General features: G+C 45.4%; 1 protein-coding gene across 6 annotated transcripts in view; it reads right to left on the bottom strand.

The window, feature by feature from the left end:
• Positions 1-18,542, bottom strand: part of ZBTB46 (zinc finger and BTB domain containing 46) — an 89,969-nt gene that overhangs the window by 36,302 nt on the left and 35,125 nt on the right. For all 6 annotated transcript variants that reach the window (XM_048498159.1, XM_048498161.1, XM_048498160.1 and 3 more), the window contains one exon: positions 6,737-7,018. In XM_048498159.1, coding sequence (XP_048354116.1) covers positions 6,737-7,018 — 282 coding nt within the window. The remainder of the gene's footprint in view (positions 1-6,736; positions 7,019-18,542) is intronic.

Genomic DNA, 18,542 nt, shown 5'->3' with positions numbered 1-18,542 from the left:
GTTCATTTGGATACTTAACACAGATCTCAAAATACTGAATTGGTTTTTCCTTATTGGCTGTTGTGAGTTTTCTGGGCTGCGTGGTCGTAGTTTGGTAGTTTTTGCTCCTAACATTTTGACCGCATCTATGGCTGGCATCTTCAGAATATGTCACAGCGCTGAGAGAAGGAGATCTCGCCCTGACATAACTCTGAAGATGCCAGCCATAGATGCAGGCGAAACATATGCTTTAGACCCAGGAGGCTCTAAGGAGGAGGAGGAGGAGTTTGGATTTATACCCCACCGTTCTCTCCTGTAAGGAGACTCAAGGTGGCTTACGAATTCCTTTCCCATCCTCTCCCCACAGCAGACATCTTGTGAGGCAGATGGGGCTGAGAGAGTTCTGAGAGAACTGTGACTGGCCCAGGGTCACCCAGCAGGCTTCATGTGGAGAAGTGGGGAAACAAATCCAGTTAACCAGATAAGAGTCTGCTGCTCATGGGGAGGAGTGGGAAATCAAGCCTAATTCTCCAGATTAGAGTCACTGATCTACTTAACCATTACACCACGCTGATTCAAACTGGGTCAAATCACGAGGCACGCAGTTTCTCCTCCTTTACTCCTTAAGACAGGGGTGTTGAGCATGTGTCCCGGGGGCTGGATCTGACCCTTTGAGAGGCCTGTGAGCTAGCTGAACCAACACCCCCTCGCTCTTCATTGTGCCTTTCATTCTGTAGACATTTCCAAACCCTCTCAGCCCACGCAGAGACAGGCATAGGCCAAACCCCTTGGGGTCGCCATAAGACAGTTCTGACTTGATGCAGACACACACACACACACACACACACACACACACGTTAAAAGAGTATACAAATACGTTGTTAGAACCACAGTTGCCGTAAGTCAACTGTGACTTGACCGCTACTTCTACCGCAGAACCGTAAAAACACACTGATTCAAATCTGAATAGTATCTGATTTCTCAAGGCGTATAATAAGTTTATCTTGCGCTCGTCAAGGAGCAACCCAGAAGTGGGGGCAGGGAAGCCATGCGAGCTGCCCAGCCGGCGGGGGAGGGGGGGGGCGGGGGCACCTTCTAGCATGTAGATGAGGAAATGCAAGGAGACCCCACAGCAAACGCACTGCGGAGTGTTGCGGAAAGTGCTCCATGCATAACAGGCCTTAGTGTAGCAAGTCAATTGCAGAGAAGAGGATGTTACTACCCTGTTTCCCCTAATATAAGACATCCCCGAAAAATAAGACATAGTAGAGGTTTTGCTGAAGTGCGAAATATAAGGCATCCCCCGAAAGTAAGACATATAGCAAAGTTTTTGTTTGTGAATGCATGCCCGACGACAGAACACAGGAAAAATAAGGCATCCCCTGAAAATAAGACATAGCACATCTTTGGGAACAAAAATTAATATAAGACACTGTCTTATATTCGGGGAAACACGGTAGGTATAAGATTGGAGTTAATGGTCATACAGAAGGATCAATGGATGACATCTAAGGTACTTTGCCAGGGCTTCTCTGCCAATATGAAGCCACAACATAAATATACAAGCTGCTGTCCTGGATACTGAAGTTTTCTCCCGCTATGTTTTTCTTTCCATAGGGCTTTCCCCTAAGTTCGTAAGTCATAAAGTTCATAAAGTTCACATTTCATTTCAAGCCTGGTTCTTTTTAAAAACAAAAACTGAAGCTATAAAAATTTAAAACTAATTGTAATGTATTTTTTACCTTTAAAAAACTGTAACGAAAAAGGCCTGCCTCTAAGCTCAGTGAGGACAAAACCATAATGACAGACCCGCCCCCCCCCCCCCATACTCAAGAGCCAGCGTAGTGTAGTGGTTAAGAGCAGGTGGATTCCAATCTGGAGAACCGGGTTTGATTCCCCACTCCTCCATATGAGTGGCAGACTCTTATCTAGTGAACTGGATTTGTTTCCGCATTCTTACATTCCTGCTCTCTGAACTCTCTCAGCCCCACCAACCTCACGAGGTGTGTGTTGTGGGGAGAGGAAGGGAAAGGATCTTGTAGGCCACCTTGAGTCTCCTTACAGGGGAGAACGGTGGGGTATAAATCCAAACTCCTCCTCCTCCTCCTTAGAGCCTCCTGGCCTAAAGCATATGCTGCTCACTCTGCATCTATGGCTGGCATCTTCAGAGTTATGTCAGGGCGAGATCTCCTTCTCTCAGCGCTGTGACATATTCTGAAGATGCCAGCCATAGATGCGGTCAAAATGTTAGGAGCAAAAACTACCAAACTACGACCACGCAGCCCAGAAAACTCACAACAGCCAATAAGGAAAAACCAATTCAGTATTTTGAGATCTGTGTTAAGTATCCAAATGAACCACTACTCGCTGCATTATGACACCTGAGATTTACAGGGCAAAACCCTGAGATGCTAGGTAAATTCTGACTATAAATTAGAGTTATGCAAAACTCTCCCTATGCTCCACCACGCCAACTTAGCAGAGATTTCTGCAGGCAACGTCCTACAAACAGGCAAAACTAAGGTGACCAGATTTTCACCTTTTGAAAGCGGCACGCCAGATGCTGCAGGAGCCGCGACTGCCTTTGGGGCTGCCTCCCTGCTTCCCGGCCTCCAGTCATTAGGTTGCGCCAAGATTATTTTGGGCGCCTCCGTTTCCTACCCCTGTGATAGGGCGGAAAGGAGCCTCAGAAGGCAGTGGCAGCCTTCCAAAATCGTGGAGATTTAAAACCATGACAAATTGCTTAAAAGCAGGACTGTCCTGCCAAAAGAGGGACGTCTGGTCACACTAGGCAAAACTGACAACCACCCAAATTTATGTTTTCTCTGTTGGGCCCCCACCTTAGAAAATGGCCTCCCTGAAGAGTTAGGAAGGCTGCCAGCTTTCTGCAAACTACGTAAAGTGGAAATATGGGACTTTTGCACAGGTAAATAGAACTGTACTGTAATGAATTGGTCCGAGAGCGAAGTAAGCTTAGAGCAAGTTAGTTTCTCCTCCACTTAATGTATCATGCCGAACAGTTCGTGCTTTGTTTCCGCTCTGTTTGAGACTCATGTTTGTTTCCAGATTTCTGTAGTCCAAACCCAACTAAAGTGTTCATTGGATGTTCCACCCTGTTGACTGTACTTGACTTACAATGTATAATCCACCTCGAGTCGCAGCTATAAAGACAGACTATAAATAACCTAAATAAATAAGAAGTGTACCCTGAATTGCAGAACCAACAAAGAAGAGTTATTATAAGAAAGACTGGAATATCGGTGTCAAAGCAAAAAGATATACACTCCTCTCAAAGTTGAGAGGGCAAAAGTGACATCTGTTCACAACTGGAAACCTCTTACAGGACAGCTACTTATGAAAAACATATCCCCTTAGCAACTGAAAGTATGACACAAAAATCATTATTGAATTTTTATATTCTATTAAGTGACCATCACTTGATTCACAAACCCTTTTATAAGTTGCTGCCATAAACAGTTTGAGACACAGGAGAGAAGTACGAAGAAAGAAAAAAACAACTGGAATAGTTAAGCTGTTCAAATAGGTATTCTAAATCATGGGGAAACTGTTTTTAAGTGCTCGTTCAAGCACAGGATTGGCAAAATTACTTATATATTCAATTCATTCTCACAGTCACAGTACAAACTAGCTTGTTCGTTCAGTTTTGCAGATGTGGGTAGCCGACCCAAGATAACTTCACAAGGCAGATAGCACTCTTAATTTCCGCTGCATTTATAACGGGATTGGCACTTTTTGTTATGCATTTTTGGTTGTTTTAATGAAATACACTGTTACAGGTACAAATTTTAAGAACATCCTAGCTCACTTTCAGACTAGTAAAGAGCTACTTCTTTCGACTGTTGTAGAATTTTTAACTGTTTTTTTTTAATGACATCTCATAACTATCATGGCCGGCTGTCAACTGCAAGAGGAAACAGAAACGAACGCCCTCAAGGAGCTTAGAAACAAATTATACTAGAGCAAGAATGTTTAATCAAAAACAGGGGTGTATCGTATGCTGCAAATTGAAAACACCACCTGGACACACAATAAGAACCAATGCAATAAAGCACACGATTGTAGACAATATTCACTGTTCCAGTAAGAAGCGTGGACATGCACGAGAAGAATGAACAGTATAAATGCATAAATATTCAATACATCAAATGTGACTTTAATGCACACGACGAAACTACAGATGGCCAGCCAAACTCTGGCTGATTATGCACGAGGTGTCTGCCGTGGTGCAGTGGCAAATGTCCATCGTGGCAAGATTTCTATGGACGTATTTTCTGGAGTCCCGCTTTCACTTTCTGTTTTCTCTGTGGCAAGCAATACCACTTCTAGCGTGACTTTAACTTTCTTCAGTGCCAGGGCAGAGCAGATTTTCCAGTGAGCACAGCTTTGCCCTGGACACCTTCCTTCCACCGACAGCCAGCCTACCTAGCTTAACCCTTCCCACTCCCTCACACTGTCATCCACTTCTTCTCCCTTGCCCCTCTTCCATGTTGCTAACTTCTTCCTGCTTCCTACGCATCCTGCCAGTATCTTTAGGAAGCCAGTAAGTGGAAGTCAAAGAAAAAAGCTCAACCACACTGGCTCAGCCAAAACACACCAACCTCTAAATTCTCACATCAATCTCTTGATATAATAACAACAGAGAGTACTTGGTCCCACCGTGCATCCGATGTTCCTGTGCACTCAGCCCCCCTTTTCCAGGAAGGGTGTGAATCCACATTTTCTCTCTCATTCTCTCTCTCTAGGGATGGCAGGGAGCAGATGTGGGGTAGATCTAATGCAGGAATATCAAAATACCAAGGAATATCGAAATAACAAGCCTTTTTCTCCTGTCGTGGCAGCAGCAGCAAGTATGTGTGGGTGTGGAGGGGACAAAGAATATCAGCTCAGGGATATGGCAGAGACTGGTCTAGGGCAGGGGTAGGGAACCTTTAACATTCAAAGAGCCATTTGGACCCGTTTTCCACGGGAAAAGAAAACACTTGGAGCCACAAATAATTTTTGACATTTAAAATAAAGATTACACTGTATATATTGGGTTTTTTAACCTTTTACTCGGCTCATTCTGAGAAGCTGCAAGATGGATGCCTCTGGCTGCACCTGCAGGGCGGCAAGGATGGGGCCAGGCCGGGGCCGGCCCTCGGCCAGCTGTCAGCTGAGCCACCGCCCTGGGCCCAACGGGCAAGAGGGGAAGCCCGCGGGCTGGCCCAGCCAGCTGGCGGGCAATTAGGGCGCCTCACTTTGCCACCTGCATGGCAAGGATGAAGCTGGCGGCACGGCGCGGCTCATGGAGCCGCAGTGCAAGGGCAGAAGAGCCGCATGCTCTCGAGCCGCAGGTTCCCTACCCCTGGTCTAGGGAATTGCTTTGCCTTTTTCATTTGGAGGGAGCATTGCTTTTGGAAAGGGACTTCAATAATGGCATCTGCAAGATGCAGCAACTAAATGGATCTGCAAGATGCAGCAACTAAATAAAATGGACAGACTCTCCTTTCAATTAAATAACAGGTCGTCAGAATATTACCAGCAGATATGGCAGCCGTGGTCAGACTTTGTTTCATCTACTTATAATGTTGTAATTGATCCATTATAAATAAGACATAGCATTATAATTATAATAAATTAGAAATGTACTTTTTAGGAGGAAAAAACCTTCTTCTTCCTTTTAAACATATAGAAGTTTCTTTTGTTTCCTAAGACAGCTTTGTTTTTTGTTTTTACTTTGAACAAAGCAGATGTTTTTTTTTAACTATGTAGTTATAGAGAATAATAAAGTAAGGCTCGCTGTACACGAGTCAGTTGGAGTGGAAGCCAGGGGAAGGGGGGGAGGGGGAGCAGTGGGAGGGGAAGAGGGGAAGCGATATGGTGGGTACTTAATTATGACAATTGTGATAAATACACATGAAATTTTTTCTTCTTCTTGGAGAATAATTCACCTAATGGAGTTGATTTAATGTATAGTATAATTATTGTATCACTTTTTTTTCTCCAATTATGCTATACTTGTGTGTTTCAAACTTCCTCCTCTTGTATTTCTTTTTGAAATTGAGCAATAAAAACAATTCAAAAAAAATAATAATGGCAATACTGATACAACTACGATTTAAAAGGCTTTAACAAAGCCAACAATCTTGCAACTGTGTGCCTTTATGAGGGAGCTGATGGGCAGAGTTAAGAGAACTAGGAAAAGCTGCGAGGCCTGGGAAACTTCAGCAAAGGTGCCGGGCGCGAGGGACAGCGGAGGGCTTTGAAGGATCCCCACTCACGCATCACTGTGCAGCAAAGAGCCCCGATGTCAGCTCTTTGTTTTGAATTGGCGAATGTTTTCAAACTGAACGAACAGGATAACTTCAAAAATGGTTAGATGACAGTCTCCTCAAAGCTGAGTCTGGCTGGCAATCCAGGGTTTGTCACGCGGTGTTAAGTGCTGGTAGGGGCTCACGCTGACGGGGCCAATTCTGGCACCTTTAAAAAATTAAATCGTGGGAGACAGACCAGCTAAAATCCTTCTCCTTAACATCTGGTCTCCTTTGCCACTGGATTGTTTTTGTACGGAACGAGGCTGAGCGCTGCAGCTCAATAAGCCCTTGGCAAAGAACAAAGTTAACATCAGTCCTGGACGCACCGTACACAAACACAATGATGCAGAGATAAATCTAGAGCAACCCGAGCGTTATTGCTTGGTAACTCCTTTATGCACGCCGTTAACCTCTCAGCAATGTAGACAGGAAAAGCAACTTACAAGATAGCGAGTGTGTGCCTTTGGGTAAGTACTCAAAGAGCAGAGAGCTCTCCTCTCCCAGCATGTCAGCTTTCAAAGACAACAAGCTGTTCTTGCTCATCAAGGCTGCCCGCAGGTTAGCAACCGCCACGGCCTGAAGTGCGTCCTCTTTCTCTGGGGTGAGAGGCTGAGAGAGATAGCTGGCTTCACCTCCCAGGAGTGCTTCGTCGACACTGCCGTAAAGGTCCACTCTCTCTATTCTGCCGTCAGAGCTGCTGGGCTCCGTCCCCGTCAGATCCACACCTAAATGAAACAAACATTGGTTAGCATATGAGCATAGAATCATAGAGTTGGAAGAGACCACAAGAGCCATCCAGTCCAACCCCCTGACATGCAGGAACACACAATCAAGGCACTCCTGTCAGATGGCCATCCAGACTCTGTTGAAAAACCTCCAAAGAAGGAGACTCTACCACACTCCGAGGTAGGGCATTCCACTGTCAAAAAGCCCTTACTGTCAGGAAGGTTTTCGTGATATTTAGGTGGAATCTCTTTTCCTTCACCTTGAACCCATTGGTCCTGGTCTCTGGAGCAGCAGAAAAAAAGCTTGCTCCTTCACCAACATGACATGCCTTCAAATATCTAAACAGGGCTATCATGTCACCTCTTCACCTTCTCTTCACAAAACATTCCCAGCTCCCTAAGTCTCTCCCCATAGGGCATGAATTCCAGACCTTTTGCCATTTTGGTTGCCCTCCTCTGGACCCGTTCCAGCTTGTCAATATCCTTCTTGAATTGCGGTGCCCGGAACTGTACACAATATTCCAAGTGAAGTCTAACCAATGCAGAATAGAGAGGTACAATTACAACCCTCAATCTAGACACTATACTCCTATTGTTACAACTCAAAATAGCATTGGCTTTCTTGGCTGCCACGTGATCAATAACTACTGGACTTCTGTTCCAGTGTATGGTCTACTAAGACTCCCAGATCCCTTTCATATACAATGTCGTCAAGCCAAGTGTCACCCAGCATGGAGATCTGTGAGCCACAAGCATTTGTGTCCTCCTCTCATCATCTCTCAGAAAATTATCATCAGTGTGACTGCTTAAGAGAAAGGATGGTTTGGATATAATATACAAATAGACCAATGGGAGAATATGCGGTCAAGGGGTCTTAAGTTTACATTGAGTTCTAATCTGAAATAATTTTTTTATAAAATGATGCATTGAAGGTATATGAGACCTAGTAAATTAGCAAATATGTACAAATGGCCACTAACCTGGATAGTAACCTGGAAATGTAAATTTCGTTGTGTGTGCACAATGACAATAAAATGCTTATGCTTATAGGTTTAAAAAGGGCTTGGACAGATTTATGGAGGAGAAGTCGATCTATGGCTACCAATCTTGATCCTCCTTGATCTCAGATTGCAAATGCCTTAGCAGACCAGGTGCTTGGGAGCAGCAGCAGCAGAAGGCCATTGCTTTCACATCCTGCACGTGAGCTTCCAAAGGCACTTGGTGGGCCACTGCGAGTAGCAGAGAGCTGGACTAAATGAACTCTGGTCTGATCCAGCAGGCTAGTTCTTATGTTCTTAAAGACATATCTATCAAGCGTAACATATCTAAAAGTGTATACAGAATATAAAAATGTATATAGAATTGAAACCAGAATCTTTCCTGTTGGGACTTATGGACAGAGCTGTGGAGGAAAAAAATGGAACTGTTTTTATAAATGACATCAGCTGCAAGAATACTTTATGTACAAAAACGGAAATCTTCAAATATATCTGCAATAGAAGAATAGCCGGTGACGGTTTTGGAGTTGCTGGAGATGGCCAAATTCACTTTGTTTCTTAAAGAAAGGAGTTTAGTAAATTTTTTGGACATTTGGAAATAGTTGATGGATTCCTCGGGTAAAACAAAAGAAAGTAAAATGGTAATTAGCGATTTTGAAGGCTCGCAGATAGTTATTGTAAGACTCAACAGAGAAAAGAATTTTAATTATCAGTAGTGGTTATTAAGTTAGAACTTTAAGTATGCAGTTAAAGAGCAAGAGATATTAATTTTTATTGTTCACACTTGATGTAGATGAAATTGGGAGTCCTTATGGTAAGCATATTTTTTTATAGTTTCTGATCTTTCTTTTTCTTTGTTGTAAGCATTTTAGGGACTAATAACATCTGACATAAAAGAAAGAGGAAGGATTATTTGCTTTCTGTGTGTTAATTCCGTGGTACATTTTATGGAATAAAATGGATGCAATACAACCACTGGTGGACTTCCACAGTAATCGACTGAATCAGATCCCTGATCCAAATCAAATCACAAGCCTTTATTGGCATAAAATAAACATACAAAATCAGCATACAAAATTTGCCCATTATTGCTCACAATTATAGACACTGGTACTAAAATACTAAATACTAAAATATATACATGGTCCTTCTGTAACTATAGGACATTCCTTCAGCTAAGTTAACTCACTTAAACGTCATCGGATACTGACAGAAGCTAGAAAAATTACTGCTGGCTATATGTGGTCATAATACATAGACATTGGTTGGTATTCATCTAGACTTACGTCTATTATTGTTAGCAGAAATTTTGCTACATTCTCACACACTGTGGGATCCATGTTGTTCAAAAGCATAGGTATCTTAAGAGCATCAGTTAGATTGTTATACAGAAATGGAATAAGTGCAGATTGTGACATTCTGATTTTTGCAAACCTTACACAATGAAAGAGGGTATGATCGAGTGTCTCCACCTGACCCATATTGCATGGACATAGCCTCCTCTGTTTATCAATTTGTTGATATCTGCCATAGAGCAGCATAGAAGGCATTAGATTGAATCTGGCCAGTGTTAAAGCTCTTCTTAATTTAGGGTTGGTGATCCACTGTAAATAATTGGCCATGTGTCCTTGTTCAATTGGAATAAGCAGGGTCAGGGGAACCGTTTTCCTCAAGAGCTGTTATCATATCCCGATACTTTTGTTCTAATAGCTTAGTTTTCAAGCAGCTATATGCTTCTGATAGGGAAAGAGGGACTAACGACTCTAATGAAAAGCCAAGAGTGTTGATTTTTCCCTCAACTAGTTTCAGCCACCTAGAATTTGCATAGTCGGAAAGCATGAGGTGTAACAAACTGGAGTGATCCTGCAAATAGTGGATACCGTGACAGTATCTGACAGTTCTCAGCCAGGCCATCGTGGCATATGATATTTGCCCGAAGTTCTAAACATAGGGCTGCATATGAAGCACAATTTGGTAAGCCCATAATTTTGTGGAAGAGCGGGACTGGGCTGTGTTTATATTTTTGTTTATAGCTCCGATCCAAATAGGTGTTCCATAGAGGAGCTGAGCATTTAGCATTGAACACCTTCAATGCGGATGGTATATACTGGTGGCCCACAGTGAAAAAGAAACGCTGAATTGCTAGGGCACTGTTGTTAGCTGCAGCGAGTGCTAATTTCCTATGTACTGCCCAATTAAGGTTGCTAGTAAGAGTTATGCCCAAATATTTGAACTGGTTAACTTGTTCTATGGGTCTGTTATTGATGGTCCATGTATGACTAGGGGGTCTTCTAGCGAAGACCATTATTTTGGTTTTTTCATAGTTAATTACCAGTTCGTTCCTCTTACAATATTCAGCACAGCAATTTAAGAGACGAGTGAGACCAACTTTAGTGTGGGAAAGAAGAACGAAAACCGTCTGTTCTAAGAATACGGCCTTGCGCTGCAGAGTTGAATTGAGATGTCCTTGGCTGATGTCCCTGATCCAACAATTGTCTATTCAGGCTGGCAGTGGCTCTCCGGGGGTCTTAAGACAGAGGTCTTTCAGATCCCCTACCATGTGATACTTCTAACTCAGTGGTTCTCAACCTTCTTAATGCCGCGACCCTTTAATACAGTTCCTCATGTTGTGGTGACCCCCACCTCTAACATTTATCCATTTTACAGATGGAGAACACTGATGCAGAGAGTCTTAGGTGACCCCTGTGAAAGGGCCATTCGACCCCCAAAGGGGTCCCGACCCCCAGGTTGAGAACAACTGTTCTAACTGGAGGTGCTGGGGTTTGAACCCAGAACCTTCTGAATGGCAAGAAGATGCACTACCACTCAGCCACAGCACACACACACACCGCCCCGGGCAAACAGTAACTGCTTCTTCTGTGGCCGCTGGGGCTCCCTGTATAGCACACAACATACAGCAAAACCATCATGCATATATACAGCTGAAATGTGTTGCCCTCTTTACGTTTCTTGTTCAACTGCATTTCAGCCAAAGAACACACCCTCTGCTCTGCAAAATTCTGTCCTCTCACCTGTAAAGCATTACGTTCCCCACTTGCGATAACAGCGAAACAGAGAAGGTGGCTTTCGAGCACAAACATGCCATTCCTCTCAGTAAATCCAAAGCACAACTGAACGGTAAGAAAGAACTTCCAGACATCAAATAGCAAAATGTCACTTTGATTTTTTTTCTTTGCTTTCCTGTTATAAAGCTGTCGCTTTCCAGAAAATGGTACTTTACCGCAGGAACAGTGGCGAGAAAGCCAAGCGTATGGGTGTGTGACGCTCGGGCGGCACACGTAGTGTGGGGGCATGAGGCTTTCAGGGACATTCGGCGTTCCCCCTCACTCCAGCCCTGGCTGTGCACTAGTGTTAAAATACTAAACATGCAGATTAATCGCAAACAAGCCTTCCTTAAAAGAACAGTTTAGTGGAAGTTTGGTTAAATAGGCGTTAGACAGTTTGCAGTATTTATGGATGCAATAACTTCTGCTATGTAAAATGGCCCCTTGAAATCAACCAGGAGGGCTGCAGTCCAAAACGCTGCCTTGCATAATTCCCATTTTCTTAAGGAAGTCTTTCAGGTAAATGCGCTCATAGTGAAATACGCAGAACAGAGCTGTGTACTGCTACAGCAAAAAGTAAACCTTGCCCGTTTCTCTCCTAATTTATCCAATTACATGACCACTTCTTTCTATCACTGTGGTGGCGAACCTTTGGCACTCCAGATGTTGTGGACTACAATTCCCATCAGCCACAGAGTCATGCACAGGCTTAAGAAGAGAGGAAGGAAGGCTGAAATAAAAAGCAGTAATCTAACCACACTAACTGCAAAAAATTTAAAGGAAGTGAAGGGGGTGGGAAACTAACAAGGAAGAAGATCAGGTGAAGCTCTTGAGTCACAACTAGGAGAAATTTGCCAACGCTGCTACTGTCACAGCAGCCTGAAGGTAGCTGAGCAGCACAGCGCCCCTTGGAGACTGTGCAAATAGGCCTCAGAAGAACGGCAACTGCCTTGTCATAGTCCAGTGGTGGCGAACCTTTGGCACTCCAGATGTTATGGACTACAATTCCCATCAGCCCCTGCCAGCATGGCCATTGGCCATGCTGGCAGAAACGGGAGCTGATTATAGTCCAACATCTGGTGCCGGAACGGTCTTCCTAGCTCACCTCTATCAAGTGTGTGGCTCAACAGCAGCACATTACTATACTGGGGAGACAGAAAATGTTGGCCGTTTTTCTTGGACGTGGAAGGTCTTTGAGTTTTCCACAGCAACAACAGAAAACTTACAGAATTGGGAATTTTAGAGAGGATTACAAACTTTGGATTGGGAACGGGAGGGGTTATCAGCCCGTTCATCTCATCCCCCCACCCTGATTTAAATCATCTTCCACTCTCTAAACTACAGTTAGCTCTACAACACAGCACCATACTTCTCTTTTTTATTTTCATGCAGCTAATGGCTAATTTTCATGCAGCTAATGGCAGCAGTGGCGTAGGAGGTTAAGAGCTCGTGTATCTAATCTGGAGGAACCGGGTTTGATTCTCCGCTCTGCTGCTTGAGCTGTGGAGGCTTATCTGGGGAATTCAGATTAGCCTGGGCACTCCCACACACGCCAGCTGGGTGACCTTGGGCTAGTCACAGCTTCTCGGAGCTCTCAGCCGCACCTACCTCACAGGGTGTTTGTTGTGAGGGCAAGGAGGTTGTAAGCCCCTTTGAGTCTCCTACAGGAGAGAAAGGGGGGTTATAAATCCAAACTCCTCCTCCTCCTCTTCCTCCTCCTCCTCCTCTTCTATGTGGCCATGATTTAAATTAAGAAAAGGGCACAAGAGCAGGGGTCTTTGTTGAATCTGTGATCACTTAAGGAACTTTGAAAACAGGTACTGTGTGCCCCAATCGAATGGCTGCCGTGGAAGGACCAGGAGGTTCGACAAAGCGTTAGGCTGTCCCAATAAAGGCAACCTTCCAGTTGAAGTTAACTGTGTTGGGGTCTGGACTGTCTGTGACCGACAGGGAAGCAGAGGCGTGGGGGTGGGAAATGGTGCCCAGGGCAACACCTGCTCTGGGTGCCCCTCGCCCCTGTGCCCCCCCCGCACCCCACTTACCTTAGCCAGTGGGAGCCTTCCATGGGCTGCCCCTCAGCCCAGCCAGGCTGCTCCTTCAGCCGGCAGAGGCTCTGGTGGGGCCAGGCCGAGGTGCAGGGGCAATTCTCCACCTCCCACGTGACCAGCTGGTGTGCACCCAGGGACGTGTGACCCCACATGTCCCCGTGAGCGCTCCACCTCTGCAGTGAAGTTATCATGGGGTCATGCTACAGTGGAAACACCTAAGCCTATACATAAAAATGCCTGCTCAGATGGCCCAGACCCCAACACAGTCAACTTCAACTGCATCAACTTACAGTCGCTTACACAGAAACCCATTTTACTCCACGGCTGACCACTCACCCAATTTTGAATTTCTACCTTCAAGCTCTTCCCACGGACTTTGCTCCACTGTAAGAACGGCCCTGCCTTCTTGTAGGGGTGCGTCAGCGAACCCAGTAGAGCTTCAGAAAGTGCACAGGAATGCCTGCGCCATCTGTCCCCTCCTGGGCTCACACGTATGCCCATCACGAGATCCCCCAGACACCCAGGTCACAAGATACCTGAATGTGGATTCGACCCAGACAGGAACATCTCTCCCTGCACATACGCAGCCCTCCGCTGAGTCATGAGTTGCGCAACTTTCTCCCCCTCTCCCGCCTTCCCAAAACCTTAATAAAGGTGCCAGGGACCCCAGCTCGGCAGACTAGCCAGACTAGCAGACTAGCCAGATCAGCTAGATCGGCCGCTGGCTTCTCTCCACCGGTTTCCTGATATCGCTGCGTCTCGTCTCTTCATTGCGTCGTCCGTAACGACTTCACCTTCTGCTGTCTGCTTCGCCCATAAACAGGCTGTCCTCTCATCCCATAACAATGAAGTTTCTCAACAGGCTATGGTGAAGGACCTCATGAAAAAAGTCCCGGCACACGACATCTATCAAATCACCCCAAGTGGCCTGCTTGCTAACTCTCTCGACAAGTCTCAAGGGTTGGTGAGTGGGGCAGCGCAATTGCCAGACAGATAAAAAAGTGTTCAGGTTTTTGTTATCCTATGTCAGCGTTTGCCTGCCACCCCCACACCAGGGAGCTGATGAACCAAGAACTGTACTGCCTGAGATTAAATTGAATGCTGCAATACGTGGAAGGGCAAGCCCATGAACTATGATACAGTGCTGGCAGAAGTTGACATAGATGAAAAACTTAATTAAATCGTGGGAGCTGCATCTGGGACACGGCAGGAATATGAATTGAAAACCCTCCTCCATCTGCTTCAATGAGGAGATCTGGGCAGTTATTAACGGGAAGATCAGGTTTAATAGACTTGAAAGGAGGTTCTATCTTTTTTTTTTAAGTGGGTCACTTGGAAATGGAACCATGGATATGCACGGTGAGGGTTCCTTCTGCTCTGAGGTAAGGAGTTCATCTTGATCTTGGATGATACGCAGCAGCTGTTCAGAGGTTGCATAGATCAGACCCCCAGCCATCCACAGACCCCCCACAGGGAGGTTACACACACAGCTACTAGCCCTTGCCTCAGCCCCCTTCGAGCCACTAAAAGAGGTCCCACTTAGGCGACTACACATTAAATCCTTGTTTCTAACGTAGTGACTTCAGCTAAAAGGATATCAGAACTGGGGGAGCTATTAGCCAGAAAAGGGCTCTGTGCGTTCTATGAAGACAACGTGGGCTTCAACCAAAATCCTTCCTTTATTCCCAAAGTTAATCTTCCACTGAAGGCAAGAGATTCGCTCACCATCCTTTTGCTCTCAACCAAAACATGCCAAAGAAAAAGCCTGGCATATGCTGGACCTGCACAGGGCACTCGGGATACGTATCTGACAGATGGAAGCTATCAGGAAAACAGACTTGCTGTTCATTTCCTTGACGGCTCCAAACAAGGGATGGAAGATGCCCAGATCAGGGCTCAGCTGTAATGTCAGACTGTGCATCTTTCAGGCACGTATAAACAAACAAACAAACAAACAAATAAAGGAACAAACATACATTCCGATTCCTCCTGGCATCACAGCTAACTCAAGCGCCGATACCAACACAGCCGTTGACAGTCTCAGTAGAAGAGACATGGAGGAGGAGGAGGAGGAGGAGGAGAGGAGGAGGACGACGAAGAAGAAGAGGAGGAGGATGAGTTTGGATTTATACCCCCCCTTTCTCTCCTGTAGGAGACTCAAAGGGGCTTACAATCTCCTTTACCTCCCCCCCTCCAACAAGCACCCTGTGAGGTGGGTGGGGCTGAGAGAACTCTGTAGAGCTGTGACTAGCCCAATGTTGATATGTGATCAACAGCTGGCATGTGCTGAAGTGCACAGGCTAACTTAGTTCCCCAGATAAGCCTCCACAGCTCAAGTGGCAGAGCAGGGAATCAAACCCGGTTCTCCAGATTAGAGTACACCTGCTCTTAACCACTACGCCACTGCTGCTTAACCACCACGCCACTGTAAGGCAGCCACATAGTCCTCCATTTCGACCTTCATCAGGCATTCTGAAATCTACTCATTCTCACCTGCTGATGCCACTTTGGGGCGCCGGGTGCTACAGCACGTGGCGGATGAAACCAGTTCCAAATACTAACCAGGGCTGACCCTGCTTAGCTTCTGAGATCAGGTGAGATCAGGCTAGCCTGGGCCATCCAGGTCAGGGTGGAGAAATGCTCAAGGGCAGAAAACGTCAGTGCCTGTTAACACCTCCCCAACTTTCTGACTGGAATAAAGGGCTGAGAGACCTCCGTTCCTGTTCATATCTGACAAAAGGGACCTTTGACTTTCAAAGGCTCTTATCCTTCTTCATGCAACATGTGATTGGTGTTTGGAATATGCTGCCACAGGAGGTGGTGATGGCCACTAACCTGGATAGCTTTAAAAGGGCTTGGATAGATTTAAGGAGGAGAAGTCGATTTATGGCTACCAATCTTGATCCTCCTTGATCTGAGATTGCAAATGCCTTACACAAAACCACAGGTGCCTCAGCAGCAGCAGCAGAAGGCCATTGTGTTCACATCCTGCATGTGAGCTCCCAAAGGCACCTGGTGGGCCACTGCGAGTAGCAGAGAGCTGGACTAGATGGACTCTGGTCTGATCCAGCTGGCTTGGTCTTATGGTCTTATCCTGAAAATCTTGCTGGCCTCTGCAGTGCTACAGTGGACTCGAATCCAAGGAGATGAGCAGTCTGAACAACGAAGCAGCACTTTAAAATATTTTAAACGCAATAAAACATGAACACGCAGGCGTACAAACAAGGGAACAGAGCTAATGAAGAGGGAACACCAAATTGGAAAAAAAAGAAGTATTCGCCTACAGACAGAAGGCAGTGTGAGAGGGAGGTGGAATATTCCTTGGAGGCAGTTTCAAAGTTTAGGTGCCGTGGCTGAGAAGGTCCTTTCTTGTGTTTCAACCCATCTAGCCTCAGTGGTGGTGGCACCTCAAGCAGGTCCTCCGAAAATGTCTGGAGAGGCTGGGTCACATGGGTGTACGTGGTCCTTAATGCAAGAGTGATCTGGTCCCCTATGACCTTAATGCAAGAGTGATCTGGTCCCCTATAAGGAGCAGCAGTGGCGTAGGAGGTTAAGAGCTTGTGTATCTAATCTGGAGGAACCGGGTTTGATTCCCAGCTTTGCTGCCTGAGCTGTGGAGGCTTATCTGGGGAATTCAAATTAGCCTGTGCACTCCCACACATGCCAGCTGGGTGACCTTGGGCTAGTCACAGCTTCTCGGAGCTCTCTCTCAGCTCCCACCCACCCTTCAGGTGTTTGTTGTGAGGGGGGAAGGGCAAGGAGGTTGTAAGCCTCTTTGAGTCTCCTACAGGAGAGAAAGGGGGGATATAAATCCAAACTCTTCTTCTTCTTCTTATAAACATTCTGGCCTTACAATTCTATACATGCTGTAACTTTCAGACTGTCTTCAAGGACAGACCCACATACAGCACACTGCGGTAGTCTCATCAACATGTTATCAGGGTATGCACCACAGTGGCAAGATCTCGGTTTTGCCCAAGCGCCTGAGCTGGCTCACCAGCTACTGCTAGTAAAAAGCACCCTTGGCCACTACTGCTAGGAGTTATTTGTTTATCCAACAGGTTTATCAAATTTTTATCTAAACTTCATTTGTTTATCCAACAGGTTCTGCATTTAACTGGAGATTGGCTTATTGGGAAGACACTATATGATACTGACTGAATACTAAAAAGCACAGGAAGCTAAGGGATGAGGATGAAATAAGTCTCCTATTTGCCTAAGCAGAGAATGAAATGTCTCCTATTTGCAAGCAGAGAATTCGCAGTGTTCAAATATTGAGTTTTGCAAAGCATTAACTTGCAGGAATTACAGGAATTAAACATGTGCAGAAAGTATAAACTGACAATTACAGGCCAAACTTACAAAAGAACATGGGAGGAAGCATAAAAGCTTTTAAAAATATGACAATAACATTTTGTTAAAAATTTCAGTAATCATGAGACACTACATTTAAGAGGAACAGTTGGATTCCAAAGAGAAGAATAGATCTCAATAGGCTGTTGTGGGTTTTCCGGGCTACGCAGCCGAGGTCTGGTACTTTTTGCTCCTAACGTTTTGACCCCAACAGTTTTTTTTTCCCCAAAAGGGAACATATAAAACAGTATAATCTTCAGCTCTGGCAAATAATTAAAGCCAGAGAGATAGACACTTGAAATATAGAAAGGAAATGAGCTCCAGGATATATAGAGTTAAATAAATTACAGCAGGAAGGGCTGTTTCTATGGGGAGGAGATAGGAGTGGAATCTGGGGAAAATGGAACGCAGGGCGAGGAAAGAAAATACACCCAGTTATAAACTTGGTCCAGGCGGAGCCATTTGAAAACCAGGGTGTAGCCAGGTTTCAAGCAATCAATTTGACTTCCTAGGACTTTTTAAAAATAACCTGACCTAACCCTTTAATAAAGGAGCCTCAGAAACCCCACAATTCCCAAAATCTCACTGCTTTAGGGAACCTGTATGTTTTCCCTAGAACCCGAACATTACGGTCCACCAAGCAGTCTGTATAATTACAGAGGAAACCTCAATTCATTTTACTGGGTCTAGAAGAGGGGTCCCCAACCTTTTTTTGAGCCCGTGGGCAGCTCTGGAATTGTGAGACCGAACTCTGGGCACAGTTACAAATTGACTGCCGCAGAAGGAAACATTTCTTCATGCAACGCGTGATTGGTGTTTGGAACATGCTGCCACAGGAGGTGGTGATGGCCACTAACCTGGATAGCTTTAAAAGGGGCTTGGATAGCTTTATGGAGGAGAAGTCGATCTATGGCTACCAATCTTGACCCTCCTCGATCTGAGATTGCAAATGCCTTAGCAGACCAGGTGCTTGGCGGCGGCGGCAGCAGCAAAAAGCCATTGCTTTCACATCCTGCATGTGAGATCCCAAAGGCACCTGGTGGACCACTGAGAGTAGCAG

This window comes from Sphaerodactylus townsendi, linkage group LG05, assembly GCF_021028975.2.
Source record: "Sphaerodactylus townsendi isolate TG3544 linkage group LG05, MPM_Stown_v2.3, whole genome shotgun sequence".
In the NCBI taxonomy this organism is placed as follows: domain Eukaryota; kingdom Metazoa; phylum Chordata; class Lepidosauria; order Squamata; family Sphaerodactylidae; genus Sphaerodactylus; species Sphaerodactylus townsendi.
This window is presented reverse-complemented; position numbering and strand designations above follow the sequence as displayed.